The 21,559-nt window shown below is 42.2% G+C and overlaps 1 protein-coding gene across 1 annotated transcript in view; it reads left to right on the forward strand.

The window, feature by feature from the left end:
- Nucleotides 1–6,349: 6,349 nt before the first annotated feature.
- The window catches only part of LOC139415298 (phospholipase B1, membrane-associated-like), a 34,729-nt gene continuing 19,519 nt past the window's right edge, over nt 6,350–21,559 (forward strand). The window contains exons 1-25 of the mRNA XM_071163325.1: nt 6,350–6,425; nt 7,018–7,071; nt 7,887–7,950; nt 8,084–8,118; nt 9,237–9,318; nt 9,425–9,476; nt 9,583–9,660; nt 9,766–9,831; nt 9,922–9,992; nt 10,122–10,197; nt 12,169–12,279; nt 12,465–12,530; nt 12,636–12,707; nt 13,113–13,187; nt 13,315–13,375; nt 13,984–14,042; nt 14,219–14,298; nt 14,471–14,514; nt 14,707–14,815; nt 14,957–15,008; nt 18,764–18,844; nt 18,996–19,061; nt 19,416–19,522; nt 19,763–19,844; nt 19,971–20,075. Of these exons, the coding sequence (XP_071019426.1) occupies nt 6,350–6,425; nt 7,018–7,071; nt 7,887–7,950; nt 8,084–8,118; nt 9,237–9,318; nt 9,425–9,476; nt 9,583–9,660; nt 9,766–9,831; nt 9,922–9,992; nt 10,122–10,197; nt 12,169–12,279; nt 12,465–12,530; nt 12,636–12,707; nt 13,113–13,187; nt 13,315–13,375; nt 13,984–14,042; nt 14,219–14,298; nt 14,471–14,514; nt 14,707–14,815; nt 14,957–15,008; nt 18,764–18,844; nt 18,996–19,061; nt 19,416–19,522; nt 19,763–19,844; nt 19,971–20,075 (1,824 nt within the window). The remainder of the gene's footprint in view (nt 6,426–7,017; nt 7,072–7,886; nt 7,951–8,083; nt 8,119–9,236; nt 9,319–9,424; nt 9,477–9,582; nt 9,661–9,765; nt 9,832–9,921; nt 9,993–10,121; nt 10,198–12,168; nt 12,280–12,464; nt 12,531–12,635; nt 12,708–13,112; nt 13,188–13,314; nt 13,376–13,983; nt 14,043–14,218; nt 14,299–14,470; nt 14,515–14,706; nt 14,816–14,956; nt 15,009–18,763; nt 18,845–18,995; nt 19,062–19,415; nt 19,523–19,762; nt 19,845–19,970; nt 20,076–21,559) is intronic.

Below are 21,559 nucleotides of genomic sequence, written 5' to 3' on the forward strand. Positions count from 1 at the left end.
CTATGCATTAGACTAGAAACATGATTTAACTAGTTAAAGGCTGATTTATAATATATATACAGAAATATAATTTTAAAAAACAGCACACTACACTTCCTATGCATCATGTAAGTACTCTAAAACCGGTTTGTCTCAATATCTAATTTCCGTCATCAGTATTGATCTGATAAACACAGGATAGGTGTAGTATTTCATCAAATGAGACTTAATTTCAACCAGTCGAGAATGTGAAACGCTTTATTGAAAGAATTTTCAAGTTTTATAAATACATAATACATGCATTATACTATTATAATTGTTATATTATAAATACAAGTTAAATCTGTACTTCAATGCACATCTGGTGTGCATTATAAAAACAGAAGAAGAAAGAGGAGGTGAGAAAGAGCATAAAAGACAGAAAGGGAAAGAGGTAAGAACCGAGGAGCAGGGATTACTAAACAGTGCTGCTAAACTTCATATTCTCTCAGGTCATCACAATTACATAATAGTGTCTCTAGTGGTGTCTCCTAACCAGCCTTGGGCTCCCAGTCGGCCCGAAGATTATCTTAAGATTGGGTGAGGTGGCGATGACGGGACTGGGGGTTGGCATCCTCTCTCACATCAAAACATACCTGCAGACAAGAGACAGATGGAGAGAGAAAGCATGTTTAAGCCTTGTTTTTTTTCTAACATTGTCAGTCAACATAATCATCAGGAGGTGAAATGCAAAACTGACCTTGGATCATTAACTCTGGGACTACTACATCTATTTGTATTTCAATGTAGAGCATCTCTTTAATAATACTTCCTGTTGACCCGACCAAGTGACCTCTCACCCCTCCCCTCTGATCATGCTGTGCCCTCTATGTAGCCAGTTCAGATGCGGGAGGGGTTCACCGACACAGCTGATATAACCTAGAGGATTTAGGGAAAAGGGGAGTGAGGGATAAAGTGAAGGAGAGAAACTGTTTGAGAAAATAAGGTAGTTAAAGAGACAGTGTTCAACAGGAATCTGTGTGTGGCCTCACCTGCTGTCCACACTAAGTGGCTGCAGAGTACTTTATGCTGAAAAACATGCACAGACACACGAGGACAAACAATATAGTATAGTTATATAAATAATGAAGTGTCTTACTATTCTCCATGGTTGGCCATCTTGCCTGTTCTTTGAAGGTGGAGGGAGTCACTGTTATACACCTGAGCCTGCTTACTGCACAACACAGTCCGTCAATCAGATTGATACATGAGTGTGTGGGTTACAGGGTGTCTAATTGTTCTACATTTTTTCAATATGGGTGACTTAAAATAGCCTGTTTGTTTTTGTACAGGCATCACACCCTTACCGAAACAGTTCCCTCACCTGAGAAGTAGAAATCAAAGAGCGAGAAACTTGGAATTGAATAACTGCAGTTGACATAGCTAAGTAAAAGGAAGAACACTCTTATTGCAATGTGAATGGCTCTTAAAAGAACCGTTGGTTGTGCATAGTCTATGGTGTTGCCAGGGAACAGCACACTCTTCAAAGAAGTAGGAGGTGACGACTTCCCACACATAGGTTTCCTCTCTTGCTGCGTTGTTGGACCCCATCCTTAAAACATCCTGCAGAGCAGCAGTCTTCTCCTCTGGCATGCGTTGGCGAGTTGCAGATCCCCTCCTGGTCCTCGTGTCCATCCTTAGGAAGTTATGCAGGACACAGGTAGCCTTCACACACCTGAATTCCCCCAGGAGGCAGTCCCAGATGGCCCTGGTCACCCAACCTTGCAGTGCCCTACACGGTAACTGTAGGCAAACGTTTTGAAGGAATCTCCAGTTACAAAGTATCTGTAGGAATATGGAAGATAATGTCATTATTAGACTTTAACATCACCAGGTCATTGTGGATTACTAAAGTATAATGTCCATTATAAGAAATCATGATAACATGAATGTGCACACACATGTGCATGTGTAGCATGTGAAAAAAGCAGGATCATATCAAGGTTAGCATCACAAATTAATTAATAAATACCACTTGAAGCTGGATGATGAGTTGATCATTTGAATCAGCTGTGTAGTGCTAAGGCAAAAACAAAAATGTGCACCCATTTGAGTCCCCAGGACCAGGACTGAGAACCACTGCTCTTCATTTGGACCTCTTCAACTGCAGACAGGTTTTCACAGCTCTCTGTATCTGAGGACAGAAAACCTCACAAGAAACAGACTTCATTATACTAAAATTAGACCGCAGTGAATATTATGTTACTATTATCCCCATCCTCACTTCTAGGGACTGGAACTACACAAAAGTACCTGCCCTGTCCATAATAGCCTCCTCGCTCACTTTGACAGTTGGGGCTGCTATCCTTTCACCCTCCTCCATGGCGGTTAGTTAGCTACCTACAAATGCATTTGGAGTTTGTTTTTTACAGTGATAAATACATAAAGATAGCTAACTAATATGAAGTTAAGTAGTTGGTGATATTTAATTCACTTAGCTAGCTATACATTATGTTATGTTGGCTAGATAGCTAGCTAGCTATGTTGGCAGCTCATTTGAGTTAGCCTTCACTGTAGCTAGTTAGCTAATAATACAGCATTTTGTTTTACATTTTTTAAATGTATTTACTTACTTGAATAGGTTCTCCCAGCCATGTGGATGATTGGAAACAGGGCAGTAAAGTGGGTTTGTCACCAGAGCGTATTACTATTTACCTGTGAATAAATTAATGAAATGGAGAATGGATTCAACTATTTAACCATTTAATAACCAGACCTCCATACAAACTTGCTACGCTGAATTATTGATGCACAATCGAACGTGGGCGTGCATGCTGCCAGCACGCCCACAAGCGAGCCACGCTGGGCGGCCTAATAGGCACACAGCAATTTGCCAAGTGCTAGTGAACACGAGCCGTACGGGTAGAGCTCAAAAAATGAAATCCCCTTGGGTGCTGTCATAGAATTACATTAGAAGTGCCCATCCAAGAAGGCTCAATGTCATTGGCCACAGATAAAATGACGTCAAATCACGTTATATCAACAGTAGCTCTGATTGGACTGATCATGTCAAAATCATACTTTCAAAGTCTTAGCTAGCAGTCGTCATCATGAATCAAGTCGACAATCTACTGGCAAATTCTTTATAATCATTGTCGTATAAAGAGAAATAATGAAGATAAATTATAGATAAAACGTGTCGGTGCTTATTGGCATAAACATTGCACAACAAGTTGGAAATCAAATTCAACAATGAGTGGTTTGGAAGGAATCAGTAGCTAACTGCAAGCATTGCAAAGCAATCATTAGCCTACTATTTAGTGGAGTGGCTGTGTGGTCCCAAGTCTAAGAATGTCTTGTATGCTGCTGCATAAATTATGGAATATGCCAGGGAGATGTGTATACTGTAGCTAAGAAAATAATACTATGTGTATGTTGTGTAGTAAGCTGTTACTAGCCCATGTGCCTCACCCTAATAATTTGGTATATGTTAATCTCTTAATTCTGCCTACTGTTCTGACTTGGTGGTGCACATGTAGCCTATAACCTGTTTTAGAGAAATGTAATCATTGAATATTGTAAGAGCTTTCATTGTCTGTTTATATGCCTCCTTTATTTATCCTACAGTTCTGACTTGGTGTACAGGGAGAACACTGTAATGTAAGGCCCATGTTCTGAATTATGTCTCTGTACATTTCAAAAGTGCTGAACAAATAGTTATATTGACCTTGTCTGTCCTAGCTCGCTCATTAAATGTCTTAATCAAAATTACGGATTGCCTCTTATCCCTTTGTTGTCCCCTTGCAATAGTTTGTACATCTCAATTGTCAGAAGAAACCATTTTTTTTTAATCAAGTCAGCCATATAAGCTATGTTTTTTTTTTTAAATACAATAAATTAGGCTGAATGAACTGTTTCCCAGCCAGACAAAGCTCCGCTGATAGCCAGGTGTAGCAGTGGTATAGTGCAATTAATGTAGTGTTTGAGAAACAAAAATGCTATTGAAATTAGACTGTTCACACAAAAATGTGTGTATATAAATATTAATAACTGGCATGCAGATTGGTAAAATGATAGGACAAATTGTAAGCTTCCCCAAAACTTGAAAGTCATGAGCTGCCTATGGTCTTTACTATTACATGATTACATTTTTTTTTAAGTGTGTTAGCGAGTGCACACATACAGTATGAGGTCTGCCTATGGAAATCATGGAAATCTTTGTTGTGACTGGGTGTATTGATATACCATCCAAAGTGTAATGAATAACTTCACCATGCTCAAAAGGATATCTCCCTGGTCTTTGTGGTAGAAACGGTTTGAAATTCACTACTCAACTGAGGGACCTTACAGTGATGAGGTAGTCATTCAAAAACCATGTTAAACACTATTATTGCACACAGAGTCCATGCAATTTATTATGTGACTTGTTAAGTACATTTTTACTTCCCATAACAAATGGGTTGAATACGTATTGACTCAAGACATTTCAGTTTGAAATGTGTTATTATTTTGTAAAAGTTTCAAATAACATAATTCCACTTTGACATTATGGGGTATTTTGTATATTCCAGTGACACAAAAACTCAATTGAATCCATTTTAAATTTAGGCTGTAACACAAAAAAATGTGGAAAGTCAATGGAATACTTTCTGAAGGCACTGTAGACCCAATCACAATCTCTTCAAAGTAAGTTACTACATCCAGTGAGCTCCAAATGTATTGGGACTGTGACACATTTAGTTTTATTTTGGCTCTGTACTTCAGCACTTTGGATTTGAAATGATACAATGACTACAATGAAGTTAATTTGTTTTACCTTTATTTAACTAGGCAAGTCAGTTAAGAACAAATTCTTATTTTCAATGACGGCCTAGGAACAGTGGGTTAACTGCCTGTTCAGGGGCAGAACGACAGATTTGTACCTTGTCAGCTCGGGGATTTGAACTTGCAACCTTCCGGTTACTAGTCCAACGCTCTAACCTGCCACCCCAAGTTAAAGTCCAGACTGTCAGCTTTAATTTGAGGTTATTTTCATCCATTTGGGGTGAACTGTTTAGAAAAGACAGCCCTTTTTGTAAATAATTTATGCTGTTATTTTGGAGTCACTTTTATTTTTTACATTTACACTTTTACATTAATGTGGATGCTACCATGATTATGGATAGTCCTGATTGAATCATGAATAATAATTAGTGAAAGTTACAGATATACAAAAAAATCTCAGAATTTATAAATTGAACATTTTATTTTCAGCCTGTGGTTCCTCGCCTTAAATCATGACTCCCACATTTGTAAATGTTAGCAGGCTAATGGAAGTCATTCACACATTTCTAAACAACTTTTAAAGTATGTAATAATGATTCATTAAAAAAAAGATTGTCGAGGAAGGTTCTCATTGGCACTGTTCACATTGATATTGGAGTCATTTAGCAGACACTCTTATCCAGAACGACTTACTGTTTGGAAAGTATTCAGACCCCTTGACTTTTTCCACATTTTGTTACGTTACAGCTTTATTCTAAAATGGAATAAATAGTTTTTTCCCCCTCATCAATCTATACACAATTCCCCATAATGACAATGCAAATACTTTTTTTATTTTTATTGAGCAAATGTATAAAAAAAAACAACCCTGAAATATCACATCTACAAACATATGCATTCAGACTCTTTACTCAGAACTTTGTTGAAGCAACTTTGGCAGCGTTAAAGCCTTGAGTCTTCTTGGGTATGAAGCTACAAGCTTGGCACACCTGTATTTGGGGAGTTTCTCCCATTATTTTCTGCAGATCTTCTCAAGCTCTGTCAGGTTGGATGGGGAGCGTCACTGCACAGCTATTTTCACATCTCTCCAGAGATGTTAGATCGGGTTCAAGTAAGGTCTCTGGCTGGGCCACTCAAGGACATTCAGAGACTTGTCCCGAAGCCACTCCTGCATTGTCTTGGCTGTGTGCTTATGGTCGTTGTACTGTTGGAAGGTGAACCTTCTCCCCAGTCTAAGGTCCTGAGCGCTCTGGAGCAGGTTTTCATCAAGGATCAGAGGTTTTCGTAAAATGGGCAGGGACTATGCTGTCCTAGCTTCAGGGGTGCAAGGAAAGGGAATAGCTTAGACGGGGCTGCCTCTCTCTCTCTATCTCATCTTTGCTTTCACTTTCTTCCTGTAATTATGGGATGTAACAATTTCACAGCCATGCACAACCCCTCCCACTATGCATAATATGCATATGCATGATGTGTATTATATATCCTGGATAGGTGCACCTTTGAATCACATCAAACCGCGAGGTTGAGGAAGCAGGACGGTAAAGGACAATAAGCCCAGACAGCTGAGCTGTTAGACAAACAGACAGATAGTCAGACATAAAGACAGACAGAAGACAACAGGTGGCCTATGAGGACAAACTTTGACAGACAAAGGATGCTTCCATTACTGGTTATAGCTCTGCTGGGGTTCTCCACAGAACCAGGTTTCTATGCACTTCTATACTCAAACTCTCTGATTATTTTAAACATAAAAGTTTACAAACTGGATAAATTGAAGAATACCAGTGGCCTTGTGTTTCGTGGTCGCAGGAATGGTATTTGGGAAATATCACAAGTAGAGTCAAGTTGTATTTTTGTGGTGATTATTGGCATGCCTGAGGTCTCTCATATTTCAGTGTAATTGATGTATTGTTGCCCGCTTTGGTTACACCATTTTAATGTATTTCTGCATAGTTAAAGTAACATCTTGGGGACCTTGACAGACTTTCGGGAGTGAGACAAAAACAGTATAAATCATATGGGACAACAAACTCTCTCATTGATACTGTAGGGGACACGACAGCATTCTTGTTGAATGTGTTCTTGTCGCCTCTCTTCTAAGATGATAACGCTAAATTCATGGAGCAAATAGGCTCTGAGAAAGCATTTGAGAGAAACTAAGATGTTATTTAATGTGTGCACACTTCACGTATGCTTTCCACATTCATATAGCAGTAAGCAACATTGATTGTATAAAAAAGATACTGTATTAATCTCCATAGTATGTGACCTGTAATGTCGCTTTGTTATTCCCAGCCTCTGCACAGCCTTGCACTCAGATCTCTCTCTCCAAGACCCTTCCCTCCTCAGGTGAGTCTGTTCACTAATCAGTCATTAGCGATATACAGTAGTTGTTATCAATGGCTTGACAGCCCGAGGAGGGAAAGTACATCTTTACTGGGTAAAGAACAGTATGATCTGGCCTTGTACTCTGCTTGATGTCTTTGAGGTCATTCAATTATATGTCTGGCCAACAAGAATGTAGAGATACACTGAGTATACAAAACATTAAGAACACATGCTCTTTCCATGACATAGACTGACCAGGTGAATCCAGGTGAAAGTTATGATCCTTTATTGACGTCACTTGTTAAATCCACTTCAATCAGTGTAGATAAAGAGGAGGGGACCGGTTAAATAAGGATATTTAAGCCTTGAGACAATTGAGACATGGATTGTGTGTGTGTGCAATTCAGAGAGTGAATGGGCAAGACAAAAAATGGAAGTGCCTTTTAATGGGGAATGGTAGTAGGTGCCAGGCGCTCCGGTTGTGTCAAGAACTGCAAAGCTGCTGAGTTTTTCACACTCAACAGTTTCATGTGTGTATCAAGAATGGTCCACCACCCAAAGGACATCCAGCCAACTTGACACAACTATGGGAAGCATTGGAGTCAACATGGGCTAGCATCCCTGTGGAACGCTTTCGACAACATCTGGAGTCCATGCCCCGACGTATTGAGGCTGTTCCAAGGACACAGCTCAATATTAGGATGGTGTTCCCAATGTTTGGTATACTCAGTGCATATCTTCAGTCTCTTTAGTCCTTTTTGAGTTGAGTTGGCTGTTCTGAACGATCAACCAGTGCAGCCTCAGGTCAGCTCCTAATTTCACAATTTTCTCTCCAGCTCACAGTGTCAGACCCTCAGATGTGGCTGTGCTCTCTGCCATTGGACTTCCCCACACACACAGGTAACCAGCACATCAAATGTATCTAACCTTGATAGATAAGGGAACACTACCAGGTGTCAATATTGAATCATCCCTAGTGTCAATGTGAACGCAGAAAGGTTTTTCAAACTTCTGTTTCTCTCCCTCTCTGCAGCAGCGAGCTGTCCAGAGTGTTATCGAGACTTCATGGTAAGCCCCTGCTATTCATGAGGGTTTGGGGGTTTCTCAATGTATCAAACCAGTTCTTTGAAACAGAAGAAAAGATCTTGCTCCACAGTCTAATATTATTGTGAAAATATGTATTCAAACCCAGGCTATAAACATAGACAGACACAAGTACACACAAATACAAATTCTAATTTCATGTGACCTTCAGCACCAAATTACAGACCGCATCAAATAATATCTCAATAAAAACACACTTATTGGTTGATAAGACATTTTGGCCTGCTGATAGATCTTCCTCTTCCATGCCAAATGTCCTCCCATTGCAATCTGACCCTCGTGTATACTTACGTAGAATTCTCATCTCTATTCATCAAGATAATCTAGAACCAGACAGAAATGAGGTTTTTACCTTTTTAAACAATTTATTTGTCTTCGGAACCATTTTCAACGATAGGCTTGTGCGGGAAAGGATAAAAGCATTGAAAAACTGAACACGTTTGGAAGAAATGATGTACTTGAGATAGTGGGAGTGTTAGGCCTGCTCTTATAGAAACTACTGTAACTGTTGAACGGTTTCACGTGTCATTACATACAAATAATTGTCGTTTTTTTTAGACAATACACAAATATAAGAATGAACAGTTTCCCATCTAACAGGTTATTATGTTCATTTTAGTATCAATTCATAAACCTCACACTACTGTGTGACATCTTTATCGGTCCGGTATCAGTACCAACCCTGACAATACTAACGATAGAACCACCAGTCTTTACTGCCAACAATTTCACAAGAAAGAATTTCACAAGGAAGCAATAAAGACTATTGTACCTCTCACACAATACAAAAGAACATAAATAAAGATGAAAGTGATAGACACACTGTACTCTCAACTCACGTGGCACTTCCTGCATGTTAGTACCAAGACAGTCCTACGTGTCTGGTCAAACCAATTTGCCCACGTGTATCTACAGTATATCTATATAGAAAGTACATACAGTACTTAGTATATAAATCATACGGGGCCATTTCCTCTAATATTTTTTTTCACGCCATAAAGTGCCAAGTCGTGTGCATATGACAATGTTGATTTCACTCATAATCAAGCAACTTCCTCCCCCCTTACTCTCTGCCCCGCTAGAGTTGCTGACCATGTTTAACCCTGCAATGACCAGTACTCTCCTTGGTCAGACAAACCTCTATTCTGAATCCTCACAGCACAGGTAAACCACAACTACACTTGCGCCCTGTGTGAGTAAAGACAGAGAAAGAGCGTGAAAGAAAGAGTGAGAAAAGTAGTATTTCAGACCATGTTTTGTTCATTTGCAGGGCTCTTGTCGAGCAGGCAAAGGAACTACCACTCTCCCTCATGAGTAACCAGGTATTCAAGCGACTCTCCTTCTACACCACCTAACACATTGTCCTATAGAATCAGAACAGCTTCCCTGGTTGTCGTCTCTGACTGTGTCTGTTCTTCTCTCTGATAGGCCGTTGAGCTAGACACAGACTGGAAGCTGGTGATGCTATTCGTTCAGGTGGATGAGCTCTGTGTATGTCAGGACCAGGTCAGCAGCCACCTCACATGTCTGGATTTCAGTCCACGTCTTCATTTCATGACTTTACAGTGTTCATGGCTGCGTTCCTTTGAGTGAGTGTTTGTGTGTACGCAGGTCAGCGAGACAATCAAAGCAGCTGTCCATCAGGTGGATCTTGCGCTGCAGGTGCTGCAGTCGCAGGTGGGTTTTGGTGACTCGTGTGACACTCTCAGCAATGCTACAGTACAGTCATTTAGATGATCGTTAAGATTGCTCTTAATGTGTTTGCAGTTGAAGCGGACCATTGTCAATGTTGCACTGTGGTATGGAGAGTATGATACTGGATTTCGTTATCAGAACAGGTGACTTTCTCAACCAATTGCACAACTCCTCAATCAGTCGGTGCACTCATTCCCTGAGTTTGAAATTCTTCAGTGATTTCAATCTATAGTTTCTGGTAGGCATTTGACTGCTTCTATGTCTATTGACAGGATGTGTCAATGTATGGAGGAAAAACATGAAGGGGAGCTCAGACTACTGAAGGCCATCCTCACTCAAGTCCTCCAGGTTCAATGTCTTACATCTATGTCATCTCCCCTATATCCCCAACATCTACAGTGGGGAGAACAAGTATTTGATACACTGCCGATTTTGCAGGCTTTCCTAATTACAAAGCATGTAGAGGTCTGTAATTTTTTATCATAGGTACACTTCAACTGTGACAGACGGAATCTAAAACAAAAATCCAGAAATCACATTGTATGATTTTTAAGTAATTAATTTGCATTTTATTGCATGACATAAGTATTTGATCACCTACCAACCAGTAAGAATTCCGGCTCTCACAGACCTGTTAGTTTTTCTTTAAGAAGCCCTCCTGTTCTCCACTCATTACCTGTTTGAACTGCACCTGTTTGAACTCGTTACCTGTATAAAAGACACCTGTCCACACACTCAATCAAACAGACTCCAACCTCTCCACAATGGCCAAGACCAGAGAGCTGTGTAAGGACATCAGGGATAAAATTGTAGACCTGCACAAGGCTGGGATGGGCTACAGGACAATAGGCAAGCAGCTTGGTGAGAAGGCAACAACTGGCGCATTTATTAGAAAATGGAAGAAGTTCAAGATGACCGTCAATCGACCTCGGTCTGGGGCTCCATGCAAGATCTCACCTCGTGGGGCATCAATGATCATGACGAAGGTGAGGGATCAGCCCAGAACTCCACGGCAGGACCTGGTCAATGACCTGAAGAGAGCTGGGGCCACAGTCTCAAAGAAAACCATTAGTAACACACTACGCCGTCATGGATTAAAACCTGCAGCGCACGCAAGGTCCCCCTGCTCAGGCCAGCGCATGTCCAGGCCCGTCTGAAGTTTGCCAATGACCATCTGTATGATACAGAGGAGGAATGGGAGAAGGTCATGTGGTCTGATAAGACAAAAATAGAGCTTTTTGGTCTAAACTCCACTCGCTGTGTTTGGAGGAAGAAGAAGGATGAGTACAACCCCAAGAACACCATCCCAACCGTGAAGCATGGAGGTGGAAACATCATTCTTTGGGGATGCTTTTCTGCAAAGGGGACAGGACGACTGCACCGTATTGAGGGGAGGATGGATGGGGCCATGTATCGCGAGATCTTGGCCAACCACCTCCTTCCCTCAGTAAGAACATTGAAGATGGGTCGTGGCTGGGTCTTCCAGCATGACAATGACCAGAAACACACAGCCAGGGCAACTAAGGATTGGCTCCGTAATAAGCATCTCAAGGTCCTGGAGTGGCCTAGCCAGTCTCCAGTCCTGAACCAAATAGAAAATCTTTGGAGGGAGCTGAAAGTACGTATTGCCCAGCGACAGCCCCGAAACTTGAAGGATCTGGAGAAGGTCTGTATGGAGGAGTGGGCCAAAATCCCTGCTGCAGTGTGTGCAAACCTGGTCAAGAATTACAGGAAACGTATGATGTCTGTAATTGCAAACAAAGGTTTCTGTACCAAATATTAAGTTCTGCTTTTCTGATAAATACTTATGTCATGCAATAAAATGCAAATTAATTACTTAAAAATCATACAATGTGATTTTCTGGATTTTTGTTTTAAATTCCGTCTGTCACAGTTGAAGTGTACCTATGATAAAAATGACAGACCTCTACATGCTTTTTAAGTAGGAAAACCTGCAAAATCACCAGTGTATCAAATACTTGTTCTCCCCACTGTATGTGCTGTTTACATTTTTTCCACTATACAAATAAGATAAAATGAGGTTAGATTGCATGTTATTGTCTGTTTTTACCCCCCAAAATATTTTGCATCATAAAAAAAACCATACGGTGCATAAAATACGGTAAACAACATACAGTAGGTCTATAGGAGCTATGGACGGAAGGGGCTGTAGTACAGGGGACTTTACAAGTTAAAATGAAAGTGGCACACTCGTCTCTCCTTGCTGGGGATTTAGTAGACCAATATTTCAGTTAAAAAGGTGTTTTATATATATATATATTTTTTTTTTTACAAACTACTATTCATGGTGGTCAATAGGAGTCCCTTGATCGACACCTGGTGGAGAAGCAGTGGTACAGCAACAGAGATGACTTCACCGTCCTACTGCAGGATGCTCCCTTCATCACATCAGAACCCGCCTCTTTTATTGTGAGTGACAAGCCATTAAACCCTCCCTACAATTTTTATACATGAATGTGCCTATCCTATTGTGTGATGCAGAGTTGAGTTGTTATGGTGTGTGCGTACGCTTGCATACTGGTACGTGCGTACGCTAGCATTTCTGATGCATACGTGTGTCAGTGTGTGTAACACAAATGTTAATCTATGTACAGAGCGCTGCCCCCAGAGCGGGTGAACAACACACCGACAAACTGGCAGTACAGATGTGGGCCAACTTGGTGCGTCACACAAAATACTACACATGCTGCTAACACACTGTGGCATTGTCTCGGCTCTTAGTTCTAGTCAAGGCAAACAAAGGAGACTTGTTTTCTGTTTTTCAGCTGCAGCCCACCATAGGCCAGCAGACCATGGAGGAAAATAGCATGATTATCTCTGTGCTATGCCCCAGTGAGGTGAGAGTGTGGCCTCCAACACACACCACACCTGGGTTCAAGTAGTTTTCTTTTAAATACTTTCATTGAGACTGCCTGGAGTGCCAGATGAGTGTGGTTTGTACTTTAGGGCCTATTCATTGGTTCCATTGTACCAAACAAGCTCAATAAAGTGCAGCTAAGGTAGTTAAAAGAACACAAATACTATTTGAACCCCTGCCTGAAGTCTGGCAAATACAGTATAGTGTCGAAATAAAATAATGTACTGTACATTGTGCACATACTGTACTATGAGCTGCCTATAAAAGTCTCACACAGTATAGTATGATTCATACAACTGATAAATAATGCTGTTGTTGTTTTCAAACCTTCATCTTCACTCTCTCTCTCTCTCTCTCTCACTCACTCACTCACTCACACACACAGGACCGGCCCTTCCTGAGAACAGAGAGTAACTCTCCATCAGATCATACCAGTGAGCCCTCTCCTCTTCTCAACCCTGTGAGTTATTGTTGTCATGTATGAGGCCTGATACTCTATGACTATTAGACCCCTGCACATGGTGGTCTCTGCATACACATTAAACATGGTAATGACTCTGGATGTGCTCTGCGTGCCTTGTCGTCAGATCATGGGCTCTCATATGCCCTGCGAAGACCGTAGCCCTTCCAACTCCCCACCCACCTCAGGTGAGAGGAATCCTCGCACTATACAACGTACAGTGTACAATATAGAGCTTATTTGTTGAGACACAGCCAGTATGCCCTGGTCTTGTATAACCCCTGCACTTACTGCAGTGTTTCCCAAACTAGGGATCGTTGCAATAAACAAAGCAGTTTCTGTTTTTCGTCTTGCAAATGTGGCTCTATCCTTTGACCTGTTTAAGCTACACCATATTATGACCCCATCGCTGAAAGATAAGACTTCCGTTTCCCTCTACTTTGCCCATTAGACTCAATAGAACCGAATGGATAAGACCAGGCACTGGGGGATAAAATAACATCATCAATGATAAAGTTATTTTCTACACAGAAGATCATAAAACAATATTGCCTGATGATCTTCTGAATTTCACAACACCTTTCTGAATGCATTACAGTCTCTTCAAACCACACTTCCTTCAGGTTGAAAAACCTTTCAAAAGTACTAGTGATAGACTGTTATAGCCCCAATTAAAAATGGGCAAAAAAAAGTTTTAGAAAACAGACAGTGCGATGTCAACAGGTTTCTGATTGTGCTCCCTGGATCCATTTTGCCTTACATCATTCTCATCACCTGATCTTCTATGCGTTCACAGTTCACGCCCTCCGGCCTGGCGATATTAAAGTAGTAGCTGCAGTGGGCGACTCTCTGACTGTAAGTCACCTGTCCCTTGTTTACCTTTTATCTGTACTATAGTGGATGGTACATTAGTGAAGTAATCTACATTACCCCAGTTGTAGGACTGTTGCTCATCATATTTTATTGCTAGCAGTATTATTACACTCATGCTATTGCTATATTTATAACACACGCTTTGACCGATCCGGCAGGCGGGCAACGGTGTCGGATCGGGATCCAGCGTAATCAACCTACTGGATGTCCGGACGCAGTACAGGGGGTTATCATACAGGTGGGTCCTTATCATAAAGGGTCCTTATCGCTCCTACAACGACACTGCAGTACAAAGTGCAGAGTCAATGTCAGTTCGTCTTCCTTTGCTGTGGGTTACCTGGAGGTAGTGGACACTAATCTATATGGTTTACATCTCTAAATAGTCTATAACCAGCCTCTGTGTTTCTCAGTGTCGGTGGAGACGAGAACCTCACCACCGTCACCACTCTTCCCAGTGAGTCCCCTTCGTGTTGATGTCGTCTTGTCTTCGCTATCAGGCTAATTGTGGAGCCAAAATGTTGCCCAAAGACTGGAATACACATTCACACATTTACATTCAGAAGAGTAAGAAACATGCTGTTGTTTTATGTGCATTGTTATCAATGTATTCAGGTTTGACGGATATGTCTTTTGTGTTGCTGCTCAGATATCCTGCGTGAGTTTAACCCCTCCCTGACTGGCTACTCAGTGGGCAAAGGCAAAGAGCACACCACTCAGGCCTTCCTCAACCAGGCTGTGGCCGGAGAAAGAGCCAAGTGAGTCTCATCACCAGTCCATATGATACTCTTCTATCCAGACATACCTGCCTCTCTGACTGACTATGTTTTACTGAATATGTTTTGTAGTTTTTATACTGTTGCTGAAGAGTGATGTTGGATTGTCTGTTTGTTTTTAAGGGACATCCCAGACCAAGTGCGAGCACTGGTGGCCAGGATGAAGAATGACTCGGTAGAAGACAATCCTGAATTATATTTCAATCTACTTTTTGTTTGCCTTTTTGTTTGCCTACCACACATAGATTGATACTCTATATACCTCTAGTCCTGCTCACTATACCTTATCCAACCTATTAGTTCCACCACCCACACATGCAATGACATCTCCTGGTTTCAATGATGTTTCTAGAGACAATATCTCTCTCTTCATCACACAATACCTAGGTTTACCTCCACTGTATTCACATCCTACCTTACCTTTGTCTGTACATTATACCTTGATGCTATTTTATCGCCCCCAGAAACCTCCTTTTACTCTCTGTTCCAGACGTTCTAGACGACCAATTCTTATTGCTTTTAGCCGCACCCTTATTCTACTCCTCCTATGTTCCTCTGGCGATGTAGAGGTGAATCCAGGCCCTGCAGTGCCTAGCTCCACTCCTATTCCCCAGGCGCTCTCTTTTGACGACTTCTGTAACCGTAATAGCCTTGGTTTCATGCATGTTAACATTAGAAGCCTCCTCCCTAAGTTTGTTCTATTCACTGCTTTAGCACACTCTGCCAACCCGGATGTTCTAGCTGTGTCTGAATCCTGGCTCAGGAAGACCACCAAAAATTCAGACATTTTAATTCCAAACTACAACATTTTCAGACAAGATAGAACTGCCAAAGGGGGCGGTGTTGCAATCTACTGCAAAGATAGCCTGCAGAGTTCTGTCCTACTATCCAGGTCTGTACCCAAACAATTTGAACTTCTACTTTTAAAAATCCACCTCTCTAAAAACAAGTCTCTCACCGTTGCCGCCTGCTATAGACCACCCTCTGCCCCCAGCTGTGCTCTGGACACCATATGTGAACTGATTGCCCCCCATTTATCTTCAGAGCTCGTGCTGCTAGGCGACCTAAACTGGAACATGCTTAACACCCCAGCCATCCTACAATCTAAACTTGATGCCCTCAATCTCACACAAATTATCAATGAACCTACCAGGTACCTCCCCAAAGCCTTAAACACGGGCACCCTCATAGATATCATCCTAACCAACTTCCCCTCTAAATACACCTCTGCTGTCTTCAACCAAGATCTCAGCGATCACTGCCTCATTGCCTGCATCCGTAATGGGTCAGCGGTCAAACGACCTCCTCTCATCACTGTAAAACGCTCCCTGAAACACTTCAGCGAGCAGGCCTTTCTAATCGACCTGGCCGGGGTATCCTGGAAGGATATTGACCTCATCCCGTCAGTAGAGGATGCCTGGATATTTTTTAAAAATGCCTTCCTAACCATCTTAAATAAACATGCCCCATTCAAGAAATTTAGAACCAGGAACAGATATAGCCCTTGGTTCTCCCCAGACCTGACTGCCCTTAACCAACACAAAAACATCCTATGGCGTTCTGCATTAGCATCGAACAGCCCCCGTGATATGCAGCTGTTCAGGGAAGCTAGAAACCATTATACACAGGCAGTTAGAAAAGCCAAGGCTAGCTTTTTCAAGCAGAAATTTGCTTCTTGCAACACTAACTCAAAAAAGTTCTGGGACACTGTAAAGTCCATGGAGAATAAGAACACCTCCCAGCTGCCCACTGCACTGAAGATAGGTAACACTGTCACCACTGATAAATCCACCATAATTGAACATTTCAATAAGCATTTTTCTACTGCTGGCCATGCTTTCCACCTGGCTACTCCTACCCCTGTCAACAGCACTGCACCCCCAACAGCAACTCGCCCAAGCCTTCCCCATTTCTCCTTCTCCCAAATCCATTCAGCTGATGTTCTGAAAGAGCTGCAAAATCTGGACCCCTACAAATCAGCCGGGCTAGACAATCTGGACCCTTTCTTTCTAAAATTATCTGCCGAAATTGTTGCCACCCCTATTACTAGCCTGTTCAACCTCTCTTTCGTGTCGTCTGAGATTCCCATAGATTGGAAAGCAGCTGCGGTCATCCCCCTCTTCAAAGGGGGGGACACTCTTGACCCAAACTGCTACAGACCTATATCTATCCTACCATGCCTTTCTAAGGTCTTCGAAAGCCAAGTCAACAAACAGATTACCGACCATTTTGAATCTCACCATACCTTCTCTGCTATGCAATCTGGTTTCAGAGCTGGTCATGGGTGCACCTCACCCACGCTCAAGGTCCTAAACGATATCTTAACCGCCATCGATAAGAAACATTACTGTGCAGCCGTATTCATTGATCTGGCCAAGGCTTTCGACTCTGTCAATCACCACATCCTCATCGGCAGACTCAACAGCCTTGGTTTCTCAAATGATTGCCTCGCCTGGTTCACCAACTACTTCTCTGATAGAGTTCAGTGTGTCAAATCGGAGGGTCTGTTGTCCGGACCTCTGGCAGTCTCTATGGGGGTGCCACAGGGTTCAATTCTTGGACCGACTCTCTTCTCTGTATACATCAATGAGGTCGCTCTTGCTGCTGGTGAGTCTCTGATCCACCTCTACGCAGACGACACCATTCTGTATACTTCCGGCCCTTCTTTGGACACTGTGTTAACAACCCTCCAGGCAAGCTTCAATGCCATACAACTCTCCTTCCGTGGCCTCCAACTGCTCTTAAATACAAGTAAAACTAAATGCATGCTCTTCAACCGATCGCTACCTGCACCTACCCGCCTGTCCAACATCACTACTCTGGACGGCTCTGACTTAGAATACGTGGACAACTACAAATACTTAGGTGTCTGGTTAGACTGTAAACTCTCCTTCCAGACCCATATCAAACATCTCCAATCCAAAGTTAAATCTAGAATTGGCTTCCTATTTCGCAACAAAGCATCCTTCACTCATGCTGCCAAACATACCCTTGTAAAACTGACCATCCTACCAATCCTCGACTTTGGCGATGTCATTTACAAAATAGCCTCCAATACCCTACTCAACAAATTGGATGCAGTCTATCACAGTGCAATCCGTTTTGTCACCAAAGCCCCATATACTACCCACCATTGCGACCTGTACGCTCTCGTTGGCTGGCCCTCGCTTCATACTCGTCGCCAAACCCACTGGCTCCATGTCATCTACAAGACCCTGCTAGGTAAAGTCCCCCCTTATCTCAGCACGCTGGTCACCATAGCATCTCCCACCTGTAGCACACGCTCCAGCAGGTATATCTCTCTAGTCACCCCCAAAACCAATTCTTTCTTTGGCCGCCTCTCTTTCCAGTTCTCTGCTGCCAATGACTGGAACGAACTACAAAAATCTCTGAAACTGGAAACACTTATCTCCCTCACTAGCTTTAAGCACCAACTGTCAGAGCAGCTCACAGATTACTGCACCTGTACATAGCCCACCTATAATTTAGCCCTATCAACTACCTCTTTCCCAACTGTATTTAATTTATTTATTTATTTTGCTCCTTTGCACCCCATTATTTTTATTTCTACTTTGCACATTCTTCCATTGCAAAACTACCATTCCAGTGTTTTACTTGCTATATTGTATTTACCTTGCCACCAAGGCCTTTTTTGCCTTTACCTCCCTTCTCACCTCATTTGCTCACATTGTATATAGACTTGTTTCTACTTTATTATTGACTGTATGTTTGTTTTACTCCATGTGTAACTCTGTGTTGTTGTATCTGTCGAACTGCTTTATCTTGGCCAGGTCGCAATTGTAAATGAGAACTTGTTCTCAACTTGCCTACCTGGTTAAATAAAGGTAAAATAAATAAAAATAAAATAAATAAAATATAATAAACAAGCTTATATGAGAACACATTCTCGCCCTCTGTCCTCTTTCACAGAGAGTTAATTTCCAAGACGACTGGAAAGTTATCACTTTGTTCATTGGAGGCAATGACATGTGTGAGTACTGCTACAACTCTGTGAGTACCAATACTTGATGATAAGATACACTACATTAAGATACAATACCATTCTGTATCGTGACCTCCTCTAAGAACTCTGTCTGCAGTGATACTGTACCGGATGTGCATGTTCCATTGCTCTGACTGTCACTACCTTTCATTCCCACAGCTGTTTTACTCCACTGACAACTACGTGCGCCACATTCGTGAGTCTCTCGATTACCTTCATAAACAGGTAAGAGCTGTAGACATGTCACAGCTACAGTATTTCCACATTCTTACATTTACAAATCTTATCAGCAAGCACATGCATTCCTGTGTTTTCAATTACTTGTTGTTTAACACAAACACTTTTTCTCTCTGTGTCTCTCTGTGTCTCTCTCTGTCTCTCTCTGTGTCTCTGTCTCTCGCTCTCTGTGTCTCTCTCTCTCTCTGTCTGTCTCTCTGTGTCTCTCTGTCTCTCTGTGTGTGTGTCTCTCTCTCTGTCTCTGTCTCTCTCTCTCTCTCTCTCTCTCTGTCTCTCTGTGTCTCTGTCTGTCTCCATCTCTCTCTCTCTCTCTCTCTCTCTCTCTCTCTCTCTCTCTCTCAGGTGCCGAGGGCCCTGGTCAACCTGGTGGAACCTCTCTACATCCCCATTCTGAGACAGATGCACACAGAAGAAAATACCAATCTCAAGTGCCCTACCTGGCTTGCCAAGTAAGAGTCCCTCCCAGCAAGTGGAGAATATAACTAGAGCAGTTGCTGCAGGGAGTTTTTCACAATTGTAAAATCCATTACAGGGAGGGTGCAAATGCACACTTTGAGTCGGGATGCCCCCTATCTGCAATCCTCCTCATCAAGCCACCACTTTCATATATTTGACATTATGCAGGGTAATATACCAACGGATCTCTGAAGTCTAGATCAGTAACACCTGATCGTGTGTCTCTCCTTCAGTATTCTGTGTCCCTGTGTCATCTCGCCTAAGGAGGGCTCAGTAACACTTCAGAAACTCCACGTTCTGAACAGAGATTATCAGGTATGGAAAAGACTAATTCTGCAGTGCATTGAGACCACAATATTATACATGACGCTATGGTAAATACCATAAGAGGGTGGTTGCTCATTGATTACCAATAACAAAAATGAACTGTTACTCTTTCAGCGTGGACTGCATGAGCTAGTGGAGTCAGGACAATACGACACCCATAATAACTTCACGGTGGTCCTGCAGCCTTTCCTACGAGACATCATAATTCCAGTGATGGAGGTTAGGAACACTGCATTGTCACTCACCTGTTCTCTAAAACAACAATTGTAAGACTGTACAATGTGTGTGAATATTCCAATGCCGTTAAATGGCTAGACACACACACACACACACACACACTCCAACGCACAAATATACTCCGGCAGACGCACGCATATATATGGACACACACACACACTCTGGCAGACGCACACACGCATGTACAGACACACACTGAGTTGATGATGAGAGAGAGAGAGAGAGAGAGAGAGAGAGAGAGAGAGAGAGAGAGAGAGAGAGAGAGAGAGAGAGAGAGAGAGAGAGAGAGAGAGAGAGAGAGAGAGAGAGAGAGAGAGAGAGAGAGAGAGAGAGAGAGAGAGAGAGAGAGAGAGAGAGAGAGAGAGAGAGAGAGAGAGAGAGAGAGAGAGAGAGAGAGAGAGAGATTTTTCTCTATACACAGTGCCTTCGGAAAGTATCTAGACTCCTTTACTTTTTCCACATTTTGTTAGGTTACAGCCTTATTTTATTATTTTTTTTAATCCATTGTCAATCTACACACAATACCCTATAATGACAAAGCAAAAACAGGTTTTTAGAAATGTTGCTAATTTATATATATTTTTTAAACAGATATCACATTTACATAAGTATTCAGACCCTTTACTTAGTACCTTGTTAAAGCACCTTTGGCAGTGATTACAGCCTTGACTCTTCTTGGGTATGATGCTACAATCTTGGCACACCTGTATTTGGGGAGTTGTCAGGTTGGATGGGGAGTGTTGCTGCACAGCTATTTTCAGGTCTCTCCAGAGATGTTCGACCGGGCTCTGGCTGGGCCACTCAAGGACATCCACAGACTTGTCCCAAAGACACTCCTTGTCTGTGTGCTTGGGTTTTTGTCCTGTTGGAAGGTGAACCTTTGTCCCAATCTGAGGTCCTGAGCTCTCTGGAGCAGGTTTTCATGAAAGATCTCTCTGTACTTTGCTCCATTCCAAGTGGGCTGTCATGTGCCAAGCGGGCTGGTTCTCCCATCTCCACAGAGGAACTCTAGAGCTCTGTCAGAGTGACCATCGGGTTCTTGGTCACGTCCCTGATTTCTCAGTTTTGCCAGGCGACCAGCTCTAGGAAGAGTCTTGGTGGTTCCAAACGTCTTCCGTTTAAGAATGATGGAGGCCACTGTGTTGTTGGGGACCTTCAATGCTGCAGAAATGTTTTGGTACCCTTCCCCAGATCTGCGCCTCGACACAATTCTGTCTCTGAGCTCTACGGACAATCCCTTTGACCTCATGGCTTGGTTTTGGCTCTGACATGCATTGTCAACTGTGTAACCTTATATAGTCAAGTGTGTGCCTTTCCAAATCATGTCCAATCAAGTTGTAGAAACATCTCAAGGATGATCAATGAAAACAGGATGCACCTAAGCTCAATTTTGAGACTCATAGCAAAGGGTCTGAATACTTATGTAAATAAGGTATTTCTGTTTCATTTTTAATAAATTAGCAAAA

Source organism: Oncorhynchus clarkii, chromosome 8, assembly GCF_045791955.1.
Source record: "Oncorhynchus clarkii lewisi isolate Uvic-CL-2024 chromosome 8, UVic_Ocla_1.0, whole genome shotgun sequence".
NCBI lineage: Eukaryota > Metazoa > Chordata > Actinopteri > Salmoniformes > Salmonidae > Oncorhynchus > Oncorhynchus clarkii.